The sequence below is a fragment of the Eptatretus burgeri genome, chromosome 16 (genome assembly GCF_056783735.1).
Source record: "Eptatretus burgeri isolate ZD-2024b chromosome 16, Ebu_testis_v1, whole genome shotgun sequence".
Classification (NCBI taxonomy): domain Eukaryota; kingdom Metazoa; phylum Chordata; class Myxini; order Myxiniformes; family Myxinidae; genus Eptatretus; species Eptatretus burgeri.
In genome coordinates this window covers 53,269,827-53,286,594 of record NC_140976.1, presented here as the reverse complement: position 1 = coordinate 53,286,594, position 16,768 = coordinate 53,269,827, and the positions used below count along the sequence as shown (strand labels likewise).

The window sequence follows — 16,768 nt, the reverse complement described above, 5'->3', positions numbered from 1 at the left end:
TGGCGGAGGAAATAACCACTTTACTTCCTCAAAGTCCTGCTCAGGCATGTTGTCCTTCCATGCCCCCACTGCAGACTACTCGAGACAAAGCAGAATGTTTGAACTCCCACTGTGACTGTGACGTGCTTTGTCTGCTGTCTCATTCAAGACAGAAGGGAAAGGTCTTTCCAGCCTACACTAGATCGGAGACTCACCTCGATGGCATCATGAGTGCCTGTGTTCTTAAATCCAGCTCTACTGCCCTTGCTTCCACTCTATCTGCTCTCTCCAAAATGTCTGTCATGATTGGCCACCTCCCATCTACTTTAGAAACAGCTAACTTCACTCCTATTCACAAAAAAGTTAAAAAAAAAAACATCCTAAAATCCAAGCCAGTAAGAATAAAATGGTTGGAGTTATCCGCCGTAAAGGATCGCAAGGTGCGGACGTTTCGGGCTTTTTACCCATTGTCGGAGAAAAGCAGGGAGACGGGAAGTGTGAAGTGGTTGATATGGGAAAGCTTGAAACGTCAGCACCTTGTGATCCTTTACGGCGGATAACTCCAAGCAGTTTTACCTCCGCCACTGAAGGTGGAAGCAGGTTATGTATTCACCCCTGTTTGTTTGTCTATAAACAGGACATCACAAAACGTTATTGATGAATTTGGATGAAACTTCAAGGACGAATTGATTCGATTTTTGTGAAGATCCCGATCTGGATCTTGATCTGGATTCTATAATTTTTAGGTCATTCTTCACTCTTGAGAGATAGAGCCAAAAATGATATGCAGCACAATATCTCAAAAAGTTGTGGATGGATTATGATAAAACTTAGTGAATGAGTTGGTTAGGTGACCAGAACAAGCCGATTCGATTTTGGTTCAGGTCCGGATGCAGATCCGGCCTATTGGTGGCATACACTACGTGAACTTTTCAGCCAGGCAGATGTATGCGCTCTACCGAGTGCCGTTCTAATCTTGCTCTGTTTTTATCCTCTTGTGCAGACCACTATTTCTGTGCTAGAATTAGCAACTGCAAGCCATTAAATTTATTTCCAATGCAAGTCATCTTTACTATGCCAGTAAGCATCCTTTCAGCAAGAAAAGGATGGAGCCCATCATTGCTGCAAATGTCATCTTTCCTCGAATCAAAAAGCCTGATTTCTTTCCATCGTTTTTTTTTTTTATTCCATCCCAGTCACGCAACTTTGGATATGCTGCTTCTTCTCTCCCAGAAGTGGCTGGAGGGCCAAACTCTCAAACAAGATCAAGATCAGGACCGTCTCCATTAACGTATTGTTGGGGGTTTGCCGGCCGGGTCTTGAGGGGTTTCTCGGACCCGCTTCCCAGCCTTTGACGCTGAAGCCAATGAGCTGCAGATAACTCCTTAGAATGGCTGGTTGCTAAGCAACCACGGATGCCGGCAGAGATGATTAATTTGGGTAGAGTCCTCCTGTCTAATTCCTGCGTTACCCTTCCGGCAAAAAGCAGGTCCGATGAGGTTGGTATCTCCTGCGACGAGTCTCTGCCTTTGGGTCTCTCACTCTCTCACCGCAGGCAGGTTGATGGTCCTTCTGTCTTCTACCGTCTCCTCTCCGGCCTCGCCCCCCCTGCTCTGTCTGAGATATGTACCACCCATATTTCCGCATGGCGCTCAAGGTTCACCAGCAACCCCCTTCTCATAAAACTACCAAAATCAAGAATCACTGCTCACCGTCACTTTTATTCCTCTTTTTTTAACCCACCTTTGGAATAAACTCCCACACTCTCTTCAATCTCACTGTTCCCTCCAGGTCTTCAAAACAGCTGTGCACTACCATCTCTTATCTTCCCGTATCCAAAACCACAATCTTTTTTTTACCCCCGCTAATCCACCCAAAGCCCCCCTTCTTCAAATCAAGGAAAAATTGATTCGATTTTGGTGAAGATCCCGATCTGGATCATTCTATAATTTTTAATGAACACTTTTCATCTGGGGCCAGCACTGTTCTTCCCTTCAGTCCAGCACCCCCGTGTTCCATATGACTCTCCTTGAGTCCGTAGAATCTAAAGCTCTAAATATAATTGGCATCTCCCGCAATGAAGCAGAAACGAGGCTTGTTTCTCTGACATTACAGGCAAGTTGGTGGCTTTTTTTTTTTAACCGCCTCTCCTCTTGTCTTGCTGTCTCTGCTCTCTCAGCCCTCAGACCCTACCCAGCTCCTCGAGGATGCACACATTCTTTCAGTGACCCCATCTTAGCTGAACTTCCAAAACACAGGCTCCAGCACACCCCACTCTCTTGTTTTTCTTTTCTCCGGTTTGTTGAACTGCCTTCCTGAGACTTGCTTTGTGGAAACCCTTCCTTCCATGGCTTCAGGTTAGTGGCACATTACTATCTCTTATCTTCTCCCCTCTCTCCCGTTGATATTTTCTTCCACAATTTACCCTTCCCCAAACCCAACCCTCTTCCTTGCAGGTTACTGTTTCCTTTCCTCCTGTTCGTTTGTTCCCCTGCATGTTGTATCAAAGTCTTGCCCCACTATCGGTGCGTTGCCATTTTTCACTCTTCTACCTTACAATAACATTTTGAGCGAAAAAAGTGAAAAATTTGATGATCACATTGTTGGTCATCTTTGTTTTCATTTTTAAAAAGTGAAATTTGAGTTGTTTAATCAGACATGGTTAAGCCGAATTAGACGTACAGTAGTTAAGAAATCGAAAATTTTAGTGCAGTTTCCTTTTAACATCAGATTATTGGTGCTGCATAAGCGAAAGCATATGAAGCCATGCTTCCATTGAGGCACAGGGACAGACTTCTGTCCTCCCCTTGATTATCCTATCAATAGAATTTAAATATTTGTTTATAACCTCTCATGATTTCACCAAATTTCCTCCTTTTTTTTTCATTCCACTCTTCTCTCTTCTCCCCCCGCCCCCCCACCCCCCATCCACACTCCCCCTTCCCTCCCCCACCATACAGGTGATTGTAATCGATGACAGTGCAACCCTTGCCTGCCCAATTACCACAAAGCTGGTCTTGGAGGAGGATGCAGAAACCAAAGAGGCGCTGGTGCAAGTGCATCACAGCCTCGTGTGCAAGTTGAAACCTCACCAGGTAGATGGTAAGTACCGTTCTGGCCGTGACTTTCTGGCTCACCTTCGGAGTACAATTTTGCACTTCGCTGTCAAAGACAAATTGGGCCGTATATGTTTGTAGGACTAATTGCTGGTCAACGATCATCATCAGCCATTCGGCCTCTCAGGCCCGTTCACCTCACTGCCCCAGCTTTGAAGTGTAATGCGTACATACAGTGCATCATATTTCTTCCTTTTTTTGCCTTTGTGTTTTGTTGTTTTTTAATATCTGCACCTTTAATTTGCATTTTATGTTCATGTGAATTTTCATATACAAGTACTGACATCTGTCTGCCCTGTCCATCAACTTACTGTAAACTCAAATCATTTACGCAACCCCTGCAAGCAGTCGTACATACTGTGGACACCTGAACCACATCCACATCATGTCATTCTCTTCTCTCTTTCTTTCCCCTCATCTTCCCATGTTGGAATATTACTTCCATAAAAGCTTCCTTTTAAAAAAATTAAACTCTTGTGTAAATATTGTGTCATCATATTGCTTTGGTGCTCTTCAAGCGACGTTCGACGACAATCTTGATATACGTTTCCACAAATCCTTGCCTAACTCTTCCTTTATCCTTCATTTCATCCCAATCGATACCGGTGGTGACGTTCTCTTTAATTAACACCGTTTTTTTTTCCTTGTCCCTCAATTGATACAGCTCCCTCGTTCTTCCTGGAATCCCATTACAACAGCTTAAAATCACCTTGTTATTTTCACCGTTGTCTTATCTCGATCCATGCAGTTCATTTTCTTTGGTGCTCTTGTATCTCTCAATCTTACAACTCTCCCCCTCAAAGCCTTTTTCAGTTTACTCTTTCTTCGAAAACCCTCGCCCTTTCAAACCAGCCAGTTGTATCTCACTGTGTGTTTACACTGAAACTGCGTCTCCAACCAATGAATTTCAATCTGAGAGGGGAAAAATTTAAGCTGGACTAATTTTTAAATGTCCACACGTTTTTAAACTAAATCTTTTTTTTTAGGATTCTCCTTTTTCTCAATTAAAGCTTTTTGGGGGGTGCTCTTTGCCCCCCCTAATTATTTTGAAGGTGCTATTTTTTCCCCCCCATTAGCTTTCCTGTAGGCCCTTTTCCCCACAAAAAGCCTTCTTTAGTCTCCTCTTTCTCCCATTAAAGTGTTTTTAGTGGGTTACTTTCTCCAATATAGCTTATAGCCAACAAAAAGCTCCGTAGGGAAAAAAGCCCTTGATAAATCTCGAGTTTGAGGCGTGGGGGGGGGTGGTTGAAGGCCCTCAATAAAGTTTCTGTGAAGAAAGTCATTAAAAATCAACATCAGTGGGGAAAGGGGACCAATAAAAAGCTCCTCTCCCCAACTGAAGGTTTTCGTGGCCTTTTTCCACTAAAACCTCACATTCTGAGCCACGATTTCCTGCTTCATTTAATAAATGTCTGATTTACGACCTCGTATCCTGTCTGCCTACTCCAGTTTTTTGTAACCTGCATGTTCATGTGTTTTTCCCCAACCAACAAATCCTTCCTTCTCTTAATCTCACTAGTAAAGAAGCTGTTCTTATGGACAGGTTGATTTCCCCCACTTTTTTTTTTTTTACGTCTTTTGCGTATTTTATTTTGACTCATCATGTCGGTTTCCATCAGGTGCTGCTATGCGATACATATTTACATAGATAGAATTAGGGTCTTTCCTCCGACCCTACCCTAAACCCCTGGGACGATGAATTTTCTTTGCTGCCTGAACCCTTCCCGTGCATACTGTGGGTACAACCATCAGTTTTAAACTCATTCCATCCAGCGCTTTCGAAATTCATAAATGTCAAACAAACATAACCCCACGACACAACACAAACAAACACGTCTCAAATTCTATGAGGGCGTGTTGAAAAGTAATGCCTCCCATTTTTCTCCGAAACTGGTGAAGATATTCGAATGAAACGAAGCACAGTCCCCACATTAGTTCTTCCCGCCACCTGGTGCGATGTTTCGTGATTCCGATATCGATGTCTCATTGTTAGGTTGGTCAAGGTGACTCAGGAACACCTTCGTGGAGAACATTTTTATTCTGGCCATTTTGTCGAGGCAACTGTGAAGCGCTAGTTAAGTCAGCAGGATGCACAGTTCTGTCGTGACTACATCGCAAAACTACTTGAACGTTGGCAAAAATGTGGTCCATTGGTGATTACGTTGATAAATAAATATGCACCATGGTAGAATGAAGATTGATGTTAGTATTTGTCTTTATTTCATTTGAATATCTTTTCCTGTTTTGGAGGAAAAGTATGGGAGGCATTACTTTTCAACATGCCCTCGTACACGTATAAAATGATTATATAAACATGAAAGATGTTTTTCTCTTGTTACAATGCATCATTTTTTCAAAATCCTTCCTGCTGGAATTCTTCTATACTCATTTCCATTAATATGTACAAATCCCCATGTTGGTTTCATCGCATCATGTGGATCCACCGGCTCTTTAAACGAACTAGTAATAAATAAACCTGCCGTCACTGGTCTGTTCTGTGGTGGGCACATTATAGCACTGGACCAATCATGTTCGGTGATGTACCTCGGGCTGCATAGCTAATACTCGGCGGCCTTGGCTTCACTTTTTATCCCCCCCCCTCCCCCCGAATCTTTGCTCATTCGCTCATGATAGCGAGCTAAATAGTATAGCAATCCAGTCATGTATACGAAGTACAAAATAGCTGAGTTTCATGGACCGTTCACACTTCGTCTAGGAGAAGATAACAAACACTTAGCTTCATTATAGTGTAGACGTCCAGTACCGACTTCATTGTCAAAAAAAAATATTTAAAACACCCCCACTGTTCCGTGCTCTTCTTGCTTTCTGTGGGATTCTCAATGGACATGTTTCACCGTACCATCTGCAGGACTTTCATCCAGGCCTCCTGATTGGGCTCCCTGCAGTGGGCTCGAATGAAAGCCGTTTCCTATTTTCCGTGCTTTTTCTTCAACATCGACGATTATTGTTTTAAATTTTTTTATCATCTTTCACCTTTACTCGTGATGTACCGTGGAAAGCTTATTGTTCTAACCTTTCAAAATTCCGAATTGCTTACGGTCTCGTAGCACTCATCAACCTTTGTTTTTATCCGTGTGTTTCTCGTTCAACATGGAGCTCTTGTCAACAAGTGTTTCATTCGTTTCCTGCTCTCATATGTCCACTTTCTTTGCCTGACACTAAATGCACATAACACTCCCAATGAGCTTATTATTCCTTTGATGCTTGACACCCACCACACGAAAGTAGATGAAGACCAGTGGGTGAGCCTTGGTTCAGAGATTTTCCTTTATGAAAGGTTTTGTAGATGCCAAGCCTCTGCAATTCCGGGTGGGAACACGTGTAGAAACTGTGGCAGTGGATCATCCTTTTTCTCTCAACGAAACGTGACAGTTTCACCTGAGAAAGGTGTATGCATTTGAGTCCATGTCACTTCGGTTTCTTTTTTTCTTTCTCTCGAGCTGCATTAACCTTCGTATGCAACTGAATCGTATGGTCTCACGCCCATCTTAAGCCTTCCATAGCCTGCTTCCCACTCTTTCCCTCCTCTCACCGATCTTCCACCACAGGAGTCCAGTTCATGTGGGATTGTTGCGTTGAGACGGTGAAGAAATCGGAGAAGGAATGCGGTTCGGGTTGCATTGTCGCCCACTGCATGGGCCTCGGGAAGACGTTGCAGGCAAGTATCTCTCGATATCTTTTGCCATATCATGAGCCCGTAGTGCAACATTTGTGTGAAAGTTTGGAATATTTTGTCTACGAGTGATTGCAGGTAGTATGGCGAGCTTTGTGGTTTTTTTTCCGAATGGCAGACTCAGCAATGTTCCTAACTTTTTCATATATATATATATATATATATATATATATATATATATATATATATATATATATATATATATATATATATATATATATATATATATATATATATATATAATTATTATTATTATTATTATTATTATTATGCATTCATTCATTCATGTAATCCATTTATTTATATGATTTAAAGCTCGTGGGAGAGTTTTGTTTCTATATTATACACATAAGAGTGAGTCTGCTTGTGTTTGTTCCTTATACATTTACAAACCCCTGGGCCAATATCCCCAAAAGTTGCTGTCCCACATTTTCACAAGTGCAAGCTCAACATCACAAGAAAAAAAAAATAGATAAATAAAAAACTTTCAATTCGTCATCAAATTGAGGTAAAAACATGAACCAACGGCGGCGTAAGCGACCTCGTTGTTGTCTTTCAACTGAATGCGCATGCGCAGTCAAAGCTTCACCCCCTCTTGTAGTTGAGGTAATGATGCACCACTGGTGTGTGTGTGCGTGCGTGCGTGCGCGCGTTTTCATTCTACACCAGATAGTGGATACACCAATGAGGTATTTACGATTTGGACCTAAGGTTGCATAAGTACGAGGCGTATACTCAAATAGGAAATACCAAACAGATCACTCCTTAATTGTTTTGGAGTTGATGCATTTTTATCCCGATTATATTGAGCAATTTTCTGAAGCTTTTGTGAAATTTTGCATCCCTTTTTCGATATTTTAATCTGATTCCCCCCCCACCCCCCCATTCTCGTTCTCGATGAAAGCAATCAATCAGAGCTTTGACTCGGTATTACTGCGTGCCATTTTTTGTGTGTCAAATGAACAGTGCAGTTTTTCATCTGAATCTTTTTATCATCCTGTGGAAGGGCTGGTGCAAAGTGTCGTTCTTTGAATTTTGCTTAACATTCCTTGGCTAAATTTTACAATCTCATAAATGATAAAGGGTCAAAACTGTAAAAAGCCATGCAGGATTAGTACGGACGAGAACCTAGAATCACTGAATGCCCCAATGAAAGCAATTATAGCCACTCCGGCCTGCCCAACTCGCCATCTCGTTCGCATTCTCCCAAAATTAACTCTGCCACGGCATCAGAAAAGGATCTCGCACCTTGTGCCTGGGGCGGTTTCATCACTGCGAGCCTCTGAAGTGTAACGATTATGATGCTTCCATTATGGGCCTGAGTGCCATTGGAGGCCGTGGCGTGCCATCGTTACTGGTTCCAGTTTTATGCCACCACCGATGCTGCGTCTGACACATTTTGCTGTGATTCTTCTCCAGTGACCCTGAAAGCTTGTTGGGCTTGGCGTCTTCTTGCCACAGTCAAATGAGCCATAAAAGTAATGTATAGCCATCAGAACGACGGAAGATTTGTCCTCCATAGCCCATTAGGCTTGCTGCTGTTTCGATATCTTCCAGCATCCCACCCTAGAATGTAAATTCCCTTTTCACAAACACTGTAATGCTGCTTGGTTTGCATAAATGGTTGGAGTGCTAAATACTGACCATAGTGACATGCCAGCTTTGGAGTCGAGGTTGAAATTGTCGTCAAAAATCATGTGTTAAATAAAGGTCCATCAGAAGATGTAAATGTTTCTTCTTCACAACACGGATGCCAAATTTGTCGCACTTCAAGTACCCAATATTAAATCCATACACTTCATCATTCCAACCCACATAGGTAGATATCTCTGGATTGTACTGAACTAAACACTAGCTTTTCTCACCTTAGGGGCCATGTACAGTATGTGCATATGTTTGTGTGTACGTGTGCAAATCTGTTTGTTTGGTCCTTACACGTATCCAAACCCTGGGCCCGATTTCGCCAGAAATTTCCTGTACCACATTATTTTAATATACGGAATGTCTATTTCACAATAAAAAAAATTAATTTTTAAAGTTATGTAAAAACATGAAATAATGGCTCTTTGGGCAACGGAGTGTTGCATGTCAATGTCAGTTGCCCCCTCATCACCTCACCAACCCCCCCCCCCCCCTTTTTGCAGTGAGAGGGGTGAAGCTTGGCTTGCACCTCTCTGCTTTGTTGTTCAAAGGTCAATACTTTGTGAGGAATCAAATCAATTGCTTTTAAATATTTGTCTTCGTAATGTTTCAGAATGAAAAGTAATATACCTCCACAGGGTTACACTGAGTGTAAGGAATGGTGCACACGGAAATAAGGGGTCTGTTTGGCCCATCATTGCCGTGTTGTACTCCCAAATTATTCCCTGCACCTTTATACGTACAATCTTCTCCTGTTAATGAAGTCTAAGTAACCCGATCTTGACCGAGTGACCCATCACGTGTGCGTGTGTATTTTGTTGGCTGTATATCAGTCTTGCATGTGGAGGATATTTCAGGATATCTGTTGGGGAGGGTGGTGGGGGGGGGGGTGAGTTCAAACATTTGAGCATCTTGGGCTGTGATTTTTCACATATGCACACACAAGCTGGATTCACCTCTAACACCAGCCTGTTCACGTCCTTTACAGTTCTTTTTTAAAAAAAATTTCCCCCTTCCAACTTCCTCCTTAACCACCCTTGTAATGAACATTTTTCTTCACTGTGAGGTATTTCATCGTTTTACCCTCATCTGCTTTAGTTTGTTATAAACTTTAGTTTGTTATAAACCACATGTCTTTTTTTATTATAAACCACATGTTATACATGTTATAAACCACATGTCATGACACATTTTTTGTGGTTTGAAAGCACAACGCATGTTTATATGGACATCTTTTAACTTTGGTGAGGAGGTGCTCTGCCATGGATTTGCGAGGTCCGGAGGGACTGTTAAAAGTCTATTCTGTCAAGTGCATTCTCTGCAGAATGAAATGGAAGCACATTGCTGCCACTTGCTGGACATTTTTTTTGGTGTTGCTTTACCTGGTGTTGGCTTAATGGTGAGGTTGATGGGCTTCGAATCCTAAGAGTTCAAATCCCAATCAGCTGTTACATTAATACAAGTGGGGTTGACTCTGCTTGTCATCCTTCCGAGGTCGGCAAAATGAGTGCCAGCATGCTGGTATTCTGTGTCGGAGTGGTGATCCGTCCAGGAATGTGTCCAATAGCCAAGGAGACTGCTTAAGCAGCACCAATGCTCTGCACAGAGTATGGTCCCAATGGATGGATGGTTGCTTTTCCCTTTTAAGGAGATGACGTGATGTTGTGGATTATTTTGAGAGTCTGATGATTTTCGAGGAAAGCGTCCTTATTGGATATTTAAATATGTAGTTGTGACCAGATGGTTATAATTTTTTCGAAGTGAAACGGGGGTGATCTGATCCAACCACGTACATTGATTTGCTTTTTGCTGAGATGCCCTCATTTTTGAAGTTGTCGATGGGCCGTACTCATGCTGGTCTTCTTGAGTGAGCACAGAAGAGCCTAGGAGGAGAGTGACCAAATTATTTCAGGTAGTTTGATTTTGAAGTTTGGGAAGCCACACTGCTTGTCATCGAGGCACTTCAACTGTGAGCCTGACACCAACGAAGATCTGACATTGTGTTGTCCAATTAATATTGTTCAGTCCCATGTGCAGACGTTTTCCCCTGTCCCCTAAACCCAAGTTTACCCGTTTGTAATTCTGTCTCCACAGGTCGTGGCGTTCTTGCACACTGTGCTGAGAACAGAGCAGTTGAAATTCCGAAACGCACTTATTGTGTGTCCGCTCAACACCGTCCTCAACTGGATCAATGAGTTCCAAATATGGCTCGGTGATATTGAAGATGAGCCAGAGGTCCTGCTGCAGAATTTTCCTGCTTTTCTTTTTTGTTTCCTGAGTTTTCTGATGAGTGGAATTAAATAATTGTGATCATGATCATTATCAGATTTCGTTGTTGCAAAATGCATATGATCAGATCAGAGGGCCAATAATCATCAGAGACAGACAATGGGGCATAGGTGAAACTGGTGTATAAGAATGCACAGGTTCTGAAGAATGTCATCATTGTCCTTGCCATCGTTGTCTTCGGCATCGTCGTCATCACTGCTGTTTTATTATTATTTGACGTACGTTTGATTAGTTTTAGTACCCTTTTATTTGTCGCTTCAGGTGAATTTAGTTCATGCACTTATCAGGAAGAAGACTTTAAAACTACAATTTCTGATTTAGCCATAATATCTTTCTGGTGTTCTTAATAACTGCCAATAATTGTTTATTCTCCACATTTTGTTTGATCTTCCTTGCCTGTTTGAAATGTTTCGGCCTCTCCGTGATTTCGTTTTCCCCCCTTTCATTGCTGGAATATCAAAAATGTTATATCCTACAGAGAAGTCTTTTTCATTTCCACAGGTCTGGGAGCTGACGACGGTGAAGAGGGTGGTTGATCGTGCCCGTATGTTGCGGCAATGGATGGACGATGGTGGTATAATGATCATGGGCTACGAAATGTATCGCAACCTCACCAGCGGCCGCAGTGTCAAGAGCAAAAAGCAGCGGGAGATCATTGAGCAATCTTTGGTGGACCCTGGTATAATGCGATGCTCACATTTCCTGTTTGTTGTTGTTTCCACTTCCTGTGTCTTCGTTGCACGTCTGCTTTATTGTTTCGGCATTCTGTCACTTCCTCCTTCCCTTCAACTTGTTTCTCCAACGTCTTGTGAATATGGCAAAAATAAATCTTTGGATGAAGTTTTTATGTTCCTCCATCACCACTCTGTCGTCTCACATCTTTACGCTGATTTATCTTTGCTGCCTTTCCTGTCTGGTGTCGTTGATTGTTTAATTACCATTCAATTTACTGTGTGTGTGTGTGTGTGTGTGTGTGTGTGTGTGTGTGTGTGTGTGTGTGTGTGTGTGTGTGTGTGTGTATGTCCTAGCAGAGCCTAACCATCGCTTCGCTGCCGAAACAATTAATCGTCATGTTTGCCTAAAATTTTGGGTGAGAATGACAAGGAAAGGAAGACGTTTACCCACGCATAGAGTGCTTTAACCAATTGCCCCCCACCTCCCTCCCTGTCCCTGTCCTTACGTCCTGCTCCCCCGGTTCTTCCTGATGTCCCTGCTAGAAATCTCACACATGATGACAGGCTTTGAGAGGCCCTCCATTTTTGTCTTTTTGGGGGGGTGGGAGGGGAGGTGAGAAGGGAAGGGAGGACAAGATTACCCATGCAAAGAGTGCCTTAGCCTCAGCGTTGCCCGAGTGAAAAAGGAAATTGTAATAACCTTTGCCACCACCGCCACAGTACAAATTTACATAGAGAATTTACATCCCCCCCCCCCGCCCCTCACTCGTCCCATGTTACTGTTACAAGCATTTTGTGTATACCTGTCATTGTCTTCCAAGTTTAAAACAAAACTTCATGTTTGCACATTGCACAGACTTCAACATTTTCTACAAATCACCAGACGCCACAAACACGTGCTCACACAAAGCAATGCCATGGCGCACTGGCACAGAGTGAAATGGTGTTTGTGGCCTGCAGGCAAGTCGGAGGGATAACGAAATAAGCCCTGACCACTGACCTCAACAATGCTCACGCATTCATGAGTTGTGGCACCATTCACCAAACTTTGTAATCACAGATTGTGCGTGTGTGTGTGTGTGTGTGTGTGTGTGTGTGTGTGTGTGTGTGTGTGTGTGTGTGTGTGTGTGTGTGTGTGTGTGTGTGTGTGTGTGTGTGTGTGTATTCAACTGAAGAAGCACACTGACTCGATGACACGATGATGACATCATGTGCATAAATTACACCAACACACCACCTTGAGTTTTTTTTTTTTCTGTGCTCTTAAGAAATATATAACCTTCCATTTTGAGCTCTTTCAACCAGCACAAGAATAAAAAGCTCTCCTTTTTTATATGGTCGTATTTTTTGCCATGGACGTCTGTTAGTTTTGTTTTTTTTTCTATTTTACTATTGGATTGTAAATTTATTATTGAAAAATCTGCATGAATTGATTTTATTGACTCCTTCTTTACACTCGCATATTGTGATCAGGTCCGGATTTCGTTATCTGTGATGAGGGGCATATCCTCAAAAATGAGCTGTCTGCCATCTCAAAGGCTATGAACGCGATCCGGACCCGTCGCCGCATCGTCCTGACGGGCACACCGCTTCAGAACAATCTACTTGAGTGTGAGTGAGCGCGCACTGACTCATCATGCAATATCAATGGTATTCGTGCTTGTCGGTAGATAAAGCCATTTTTTTTTTCCTATTTTGTTCCTCACTTTTGTGCTTTTCTATCTGTATTCTTCACACGTTCGTTATTTATTATCTCAAGGAGATGAAAAAAGAAAACGTTTGTATTTCAACATTTGCAGCTTCATTTTCTGTCCTTCACCTATCAATTGATTGAGTTTTGTCCAAACAAAAAGTTTGCAGTCTATACAAACGTTGATAAAGAAATAAATTGCCTCCTGCAAGTCAAACAGTTCCTTTAACTTCTTGGTGGACGTAGTTTTGACAAAGCGTGGTGGGTTTGTTTGTTTTTTTGAAGGTACCTGTGATCTCTTTGAAAGGTATCAGAATGGTAGTGAATGATAAAATACAAGGTGTCGGAATGCAGTGGATAAATTGGATGTAACTCTGTATCTGAAGAATGAGTCTTGCTCATGAAGGGATCGTGTTGATCTGCATCGACGGACAGGTATAACATTGGATGGAATCAAGAGAACATTGATCAAGGTATTCTATCTAAATTGAGGCGGTTAGTATACCTCGATTAACATTCTCGATCATCCATTGTAACTGCAGCTGCAGCAAGAGAGACTATCTGCTTCGATATGTAATAAGGTGGTTTGTGCGGCAGAATAATTTACACTGCTCTGATTGCTGTGCACAGGGGAGCAACTGAATGGTGAAACAAACTGATTTCAGTAAGTGATCATCTATATTCCAAACAGGGATAATTTGCAACTACATTCCCCAAAAGAAGGGCCCACATTGCAACATCTAAAACGTTTATGTGAATGGTCTATTTATTTATGCAGAGAAGTTGGCCCACCTCTCCACTCTGCGGAACCAGATTTCAGTTCTGGCTCCTCATAATTGCAGTGCCCGGTTCCATCGCCACAAATGGCACGTTCCAAGAAAGTGTCGCCTTCACCACGAAAGAAAAGGCAGAAGATTCCGTTGATTCATCGCAAGCCATTTCAGCTTTTGTCGTGCTGTGACGATGTGTCGCACCCATTTTACCAGAGTCTTTCTTTTGTCCAGATCCTCAATGAAAGTTCGACGCACTGTTGACTTTGGGTAACGAGTTCTCGAATTGTATCACACTCCAATCTTGAAGTTGGTGTTCTTAATAGCAGTGGCGTTGTCTTCGCATCGACTGGTGGAAGGCCTTCTTGTGTGCAGTCCGTCATGCACGTTCGTTTTTATTGCATAAAAGGATGTTGCCCATCGCTGAACGGTTTTCGAGTGCAGACCAGTTGGCGGAACGATTGCAAACGTCACTGGTGGGCTCAACGTGCGTTTTGGTTCCGCACCGCTGAATTTTAAAAGTGCTGAATCCTTCCATGGGTTGTGTTTCTCGTTTGGGGTGTCATCATTTAAACTTTGAAATCGCCAAACAATCTGATGTTTTCGAAACTGCTCCCACTCCAGTGCAAATCCGATTCCAAAGACTTCTGAACACGTTAAATGCATCTCTATAGAACTTTAAAAAAGCCTTTCAAAGTTGTATTGTGACCATAGGACATGCTAATGTCGACTTCTTCTTCTTCTTCTTCTTCTTCTTCTACTTCTTTTTCTTGTTCTTCTTCTTCTTCTTCTTCTTGTTCTTCTTGTTCTTCTTGTTCTTCTTCTTGTTCTTCTTCTTGTTCTTCTTCTTCTTCTTCTTCTTGTTCTTCTTGTTCTTCTTGTTCTTCTTGTTCTTCTTGTTCTTCTTGTTCTTCTTCTTGTTCTTGTTCTTCTTCTTGTTCTTCTTCTTGTTCTTCTTCTTGTTCTTCTTCTTGTTCTTCTTCTTGTTCTTCTTCTTGTTCTTCTTCTTGTTCTTCTTCTTGTTCTTCTTCTTGTTCTTCTTCTTGTTCTTCTTCTTGTTCTTCTTCTTGTTCTTCTTCTTGTTCTTCTTCTTCTTGTTCTTCTTCTTGTTCTTCTTCTTCTTCTTGCAGCACGTGGCTGCAGGTAGCATTTGCTGGGAGCACATCTGTGTTGCTGATGCAGTGCCGCTGATGCAGTGCCTCTTTAGGTTAGAGCAGCAATTTGTATTTTGTTCATGTTGCCAGCGATAGTTCGCCTACTCTTCTTGAAGGACACCGTGGGATCTTTCATGTCCACCGACTAATGGCAGCAGACGGGACGTCAGTTTAACATCCATCCGAGGAATGGGGCACACACATTGAATCACCCTGCCTGTGAAACACCGAGATGACGGTTTAATTTAGTACTGTCGAGATTCAAACCCAGGTTTGATGGACAGGCGTGCGTACCACTGAGCCATCCTGCCAGCCCTTCGTGATCATTGAAACAGGAAGACTATGACCCCATTGTTATTTCTAGCCATGATAAAACAAAATAATTCCAAAGCAGTGCCCAAATTTTGATTGATTAATCACATTTTCTTGGATTGTTCCAATCACACCAAATGTTTTGGGAGTTGGAGCGTTACAGTTAACGATGCCTGAATTTTAACTCCACCTTTTGTAACTATCTTTCCACGTGTGCTCAGGTTGGATGGGCCTTGTCAACCTCCGTTTTCAAATGCTAATCAGCACCGCACTTTAACTCGAGAAAATGTTTTCGTACTTCTATTGATTAAGGTTCGTCCGACTTTGTGAGGAAGAAAATGTGTTTTGCCTGCAGGGGCTCACCAGCAAGCAGGTCAGAGCAGATGGTGCTTGCTCTGACGGATGTGTTTTCTTGGATCGCCACAATGGGAAAATGATTGGCCTGGATGATCTGAATTTAACAAGGTGGGCAAACGAGGAGCCTCGTTTGGGAAAGAGCAGAATGACTTTTCACCAGCAACCTTGAATGGGACAGGTGGACAGTGAATTCCAATTCATCCAGGCGAAGCCAGTCAGGTTCCGGCAAATGTGCAGACGCTGAACTTGGAACGCTTTACCTTGACTGTACGTACGCCGAAGCCTTCGGTGAAAGCAAAACGAACTGTGGTAATTACAGACGCTGCTGTGAATCCAATTTGCAAAAAGGCTTTTTGAGATAACCCGCAAGCAGACCTTTGCCATTTCTCCATTCAAGACAAACGGAGGTTGGAATTCGGGGCCCAGTCCATTGAAGTTGCAGCTTGTCTTTGTACACCACCCCTGTTCTCGAACCAGGAATGCAGCTTTGTGTGCAAGCTTCGGTAAAAAGCCGACAATTTTATCCCACACCCAAGGTCCAAAAAGGATGTTTGCGATGATCCCGAATTGAAATGTTTATGCTGAGCGCCTGAACTCACCCAGAAAGAAAGAAAAAATTAAGCTCGGCAGAGTTGGATGCAAAAGTAATCAGAATTAGCAATGGTAAAAAAATGAAGAGGAAATGTTTCATTTCATTGGGTGATGTTTTGTTCTTCCTGCTTTCAGCCATTCTTTTTATGCAATATCCTAGATATGCTCAGTTTTCGCCATTAGTTTTTGGCAATTATATAATTTAAACAATAGATATATAAATGTATATATGCCTGGTGTTGGCTTAATGGTTAGGTTGGTGGGCTTGGGATCCAAGGGTCTGAAGTTCAAATCCCGCTTTCGTTGAATTAATACCAGGCTGGGTTTTCTCAGCCTGTCATACTTCTAAGGTTGGCAAAATGAGTACCAGCTTGCTGGGTACCATTGGAGTATCCTGCGTCGGAGTGGCGACCCGTCCAGGATTGTGCCCGATAGCCCAGGAGACGGCTTAGACAGCACCGATGCTCTGTACAGAGTATAGTCTGGATGGATGGATGGATG

The 16,768-nt window shown here is 42.6% G+C and overlaps 1 protein-coding gene across 1 annotated transcript in view; it reads left to right on the top strand.

Moving 5' to 3' along the window:
• The window catches only part of ATRX (ATRX chromatin remodeler), a 536,186-nt gene that overhangs the window by 445,679 nt on the left and 73,739 nt on the right, over positions 1 to 16,768 (top strand). The window contains exons 16-20 of the mRNA XM_085859788.1: positions 2,940 to 3,081; positions 6,665 to 6,774; positions 10,525 to 10,665; positions 11,221 to 11,398; positions 12,867 to 13,004. Of these exons, the coding sequence (XP_085715914.1) occupies positions 2,940 to 3,081; positions 6,665 to 6,774; positions 10,525 to 10,665; positions 11,221 to 11,398; positions 12,867 to 13,004 (709 nt within the window). The remainder of the gene's footprint in view (positions 1 to 2,939; positions 3,082 to 6,664; positions 6,775 to 10,524; positions 10,666 to 11,220; positions 11,399 to 12,866; positions 13,005 to 16,768) is intronic.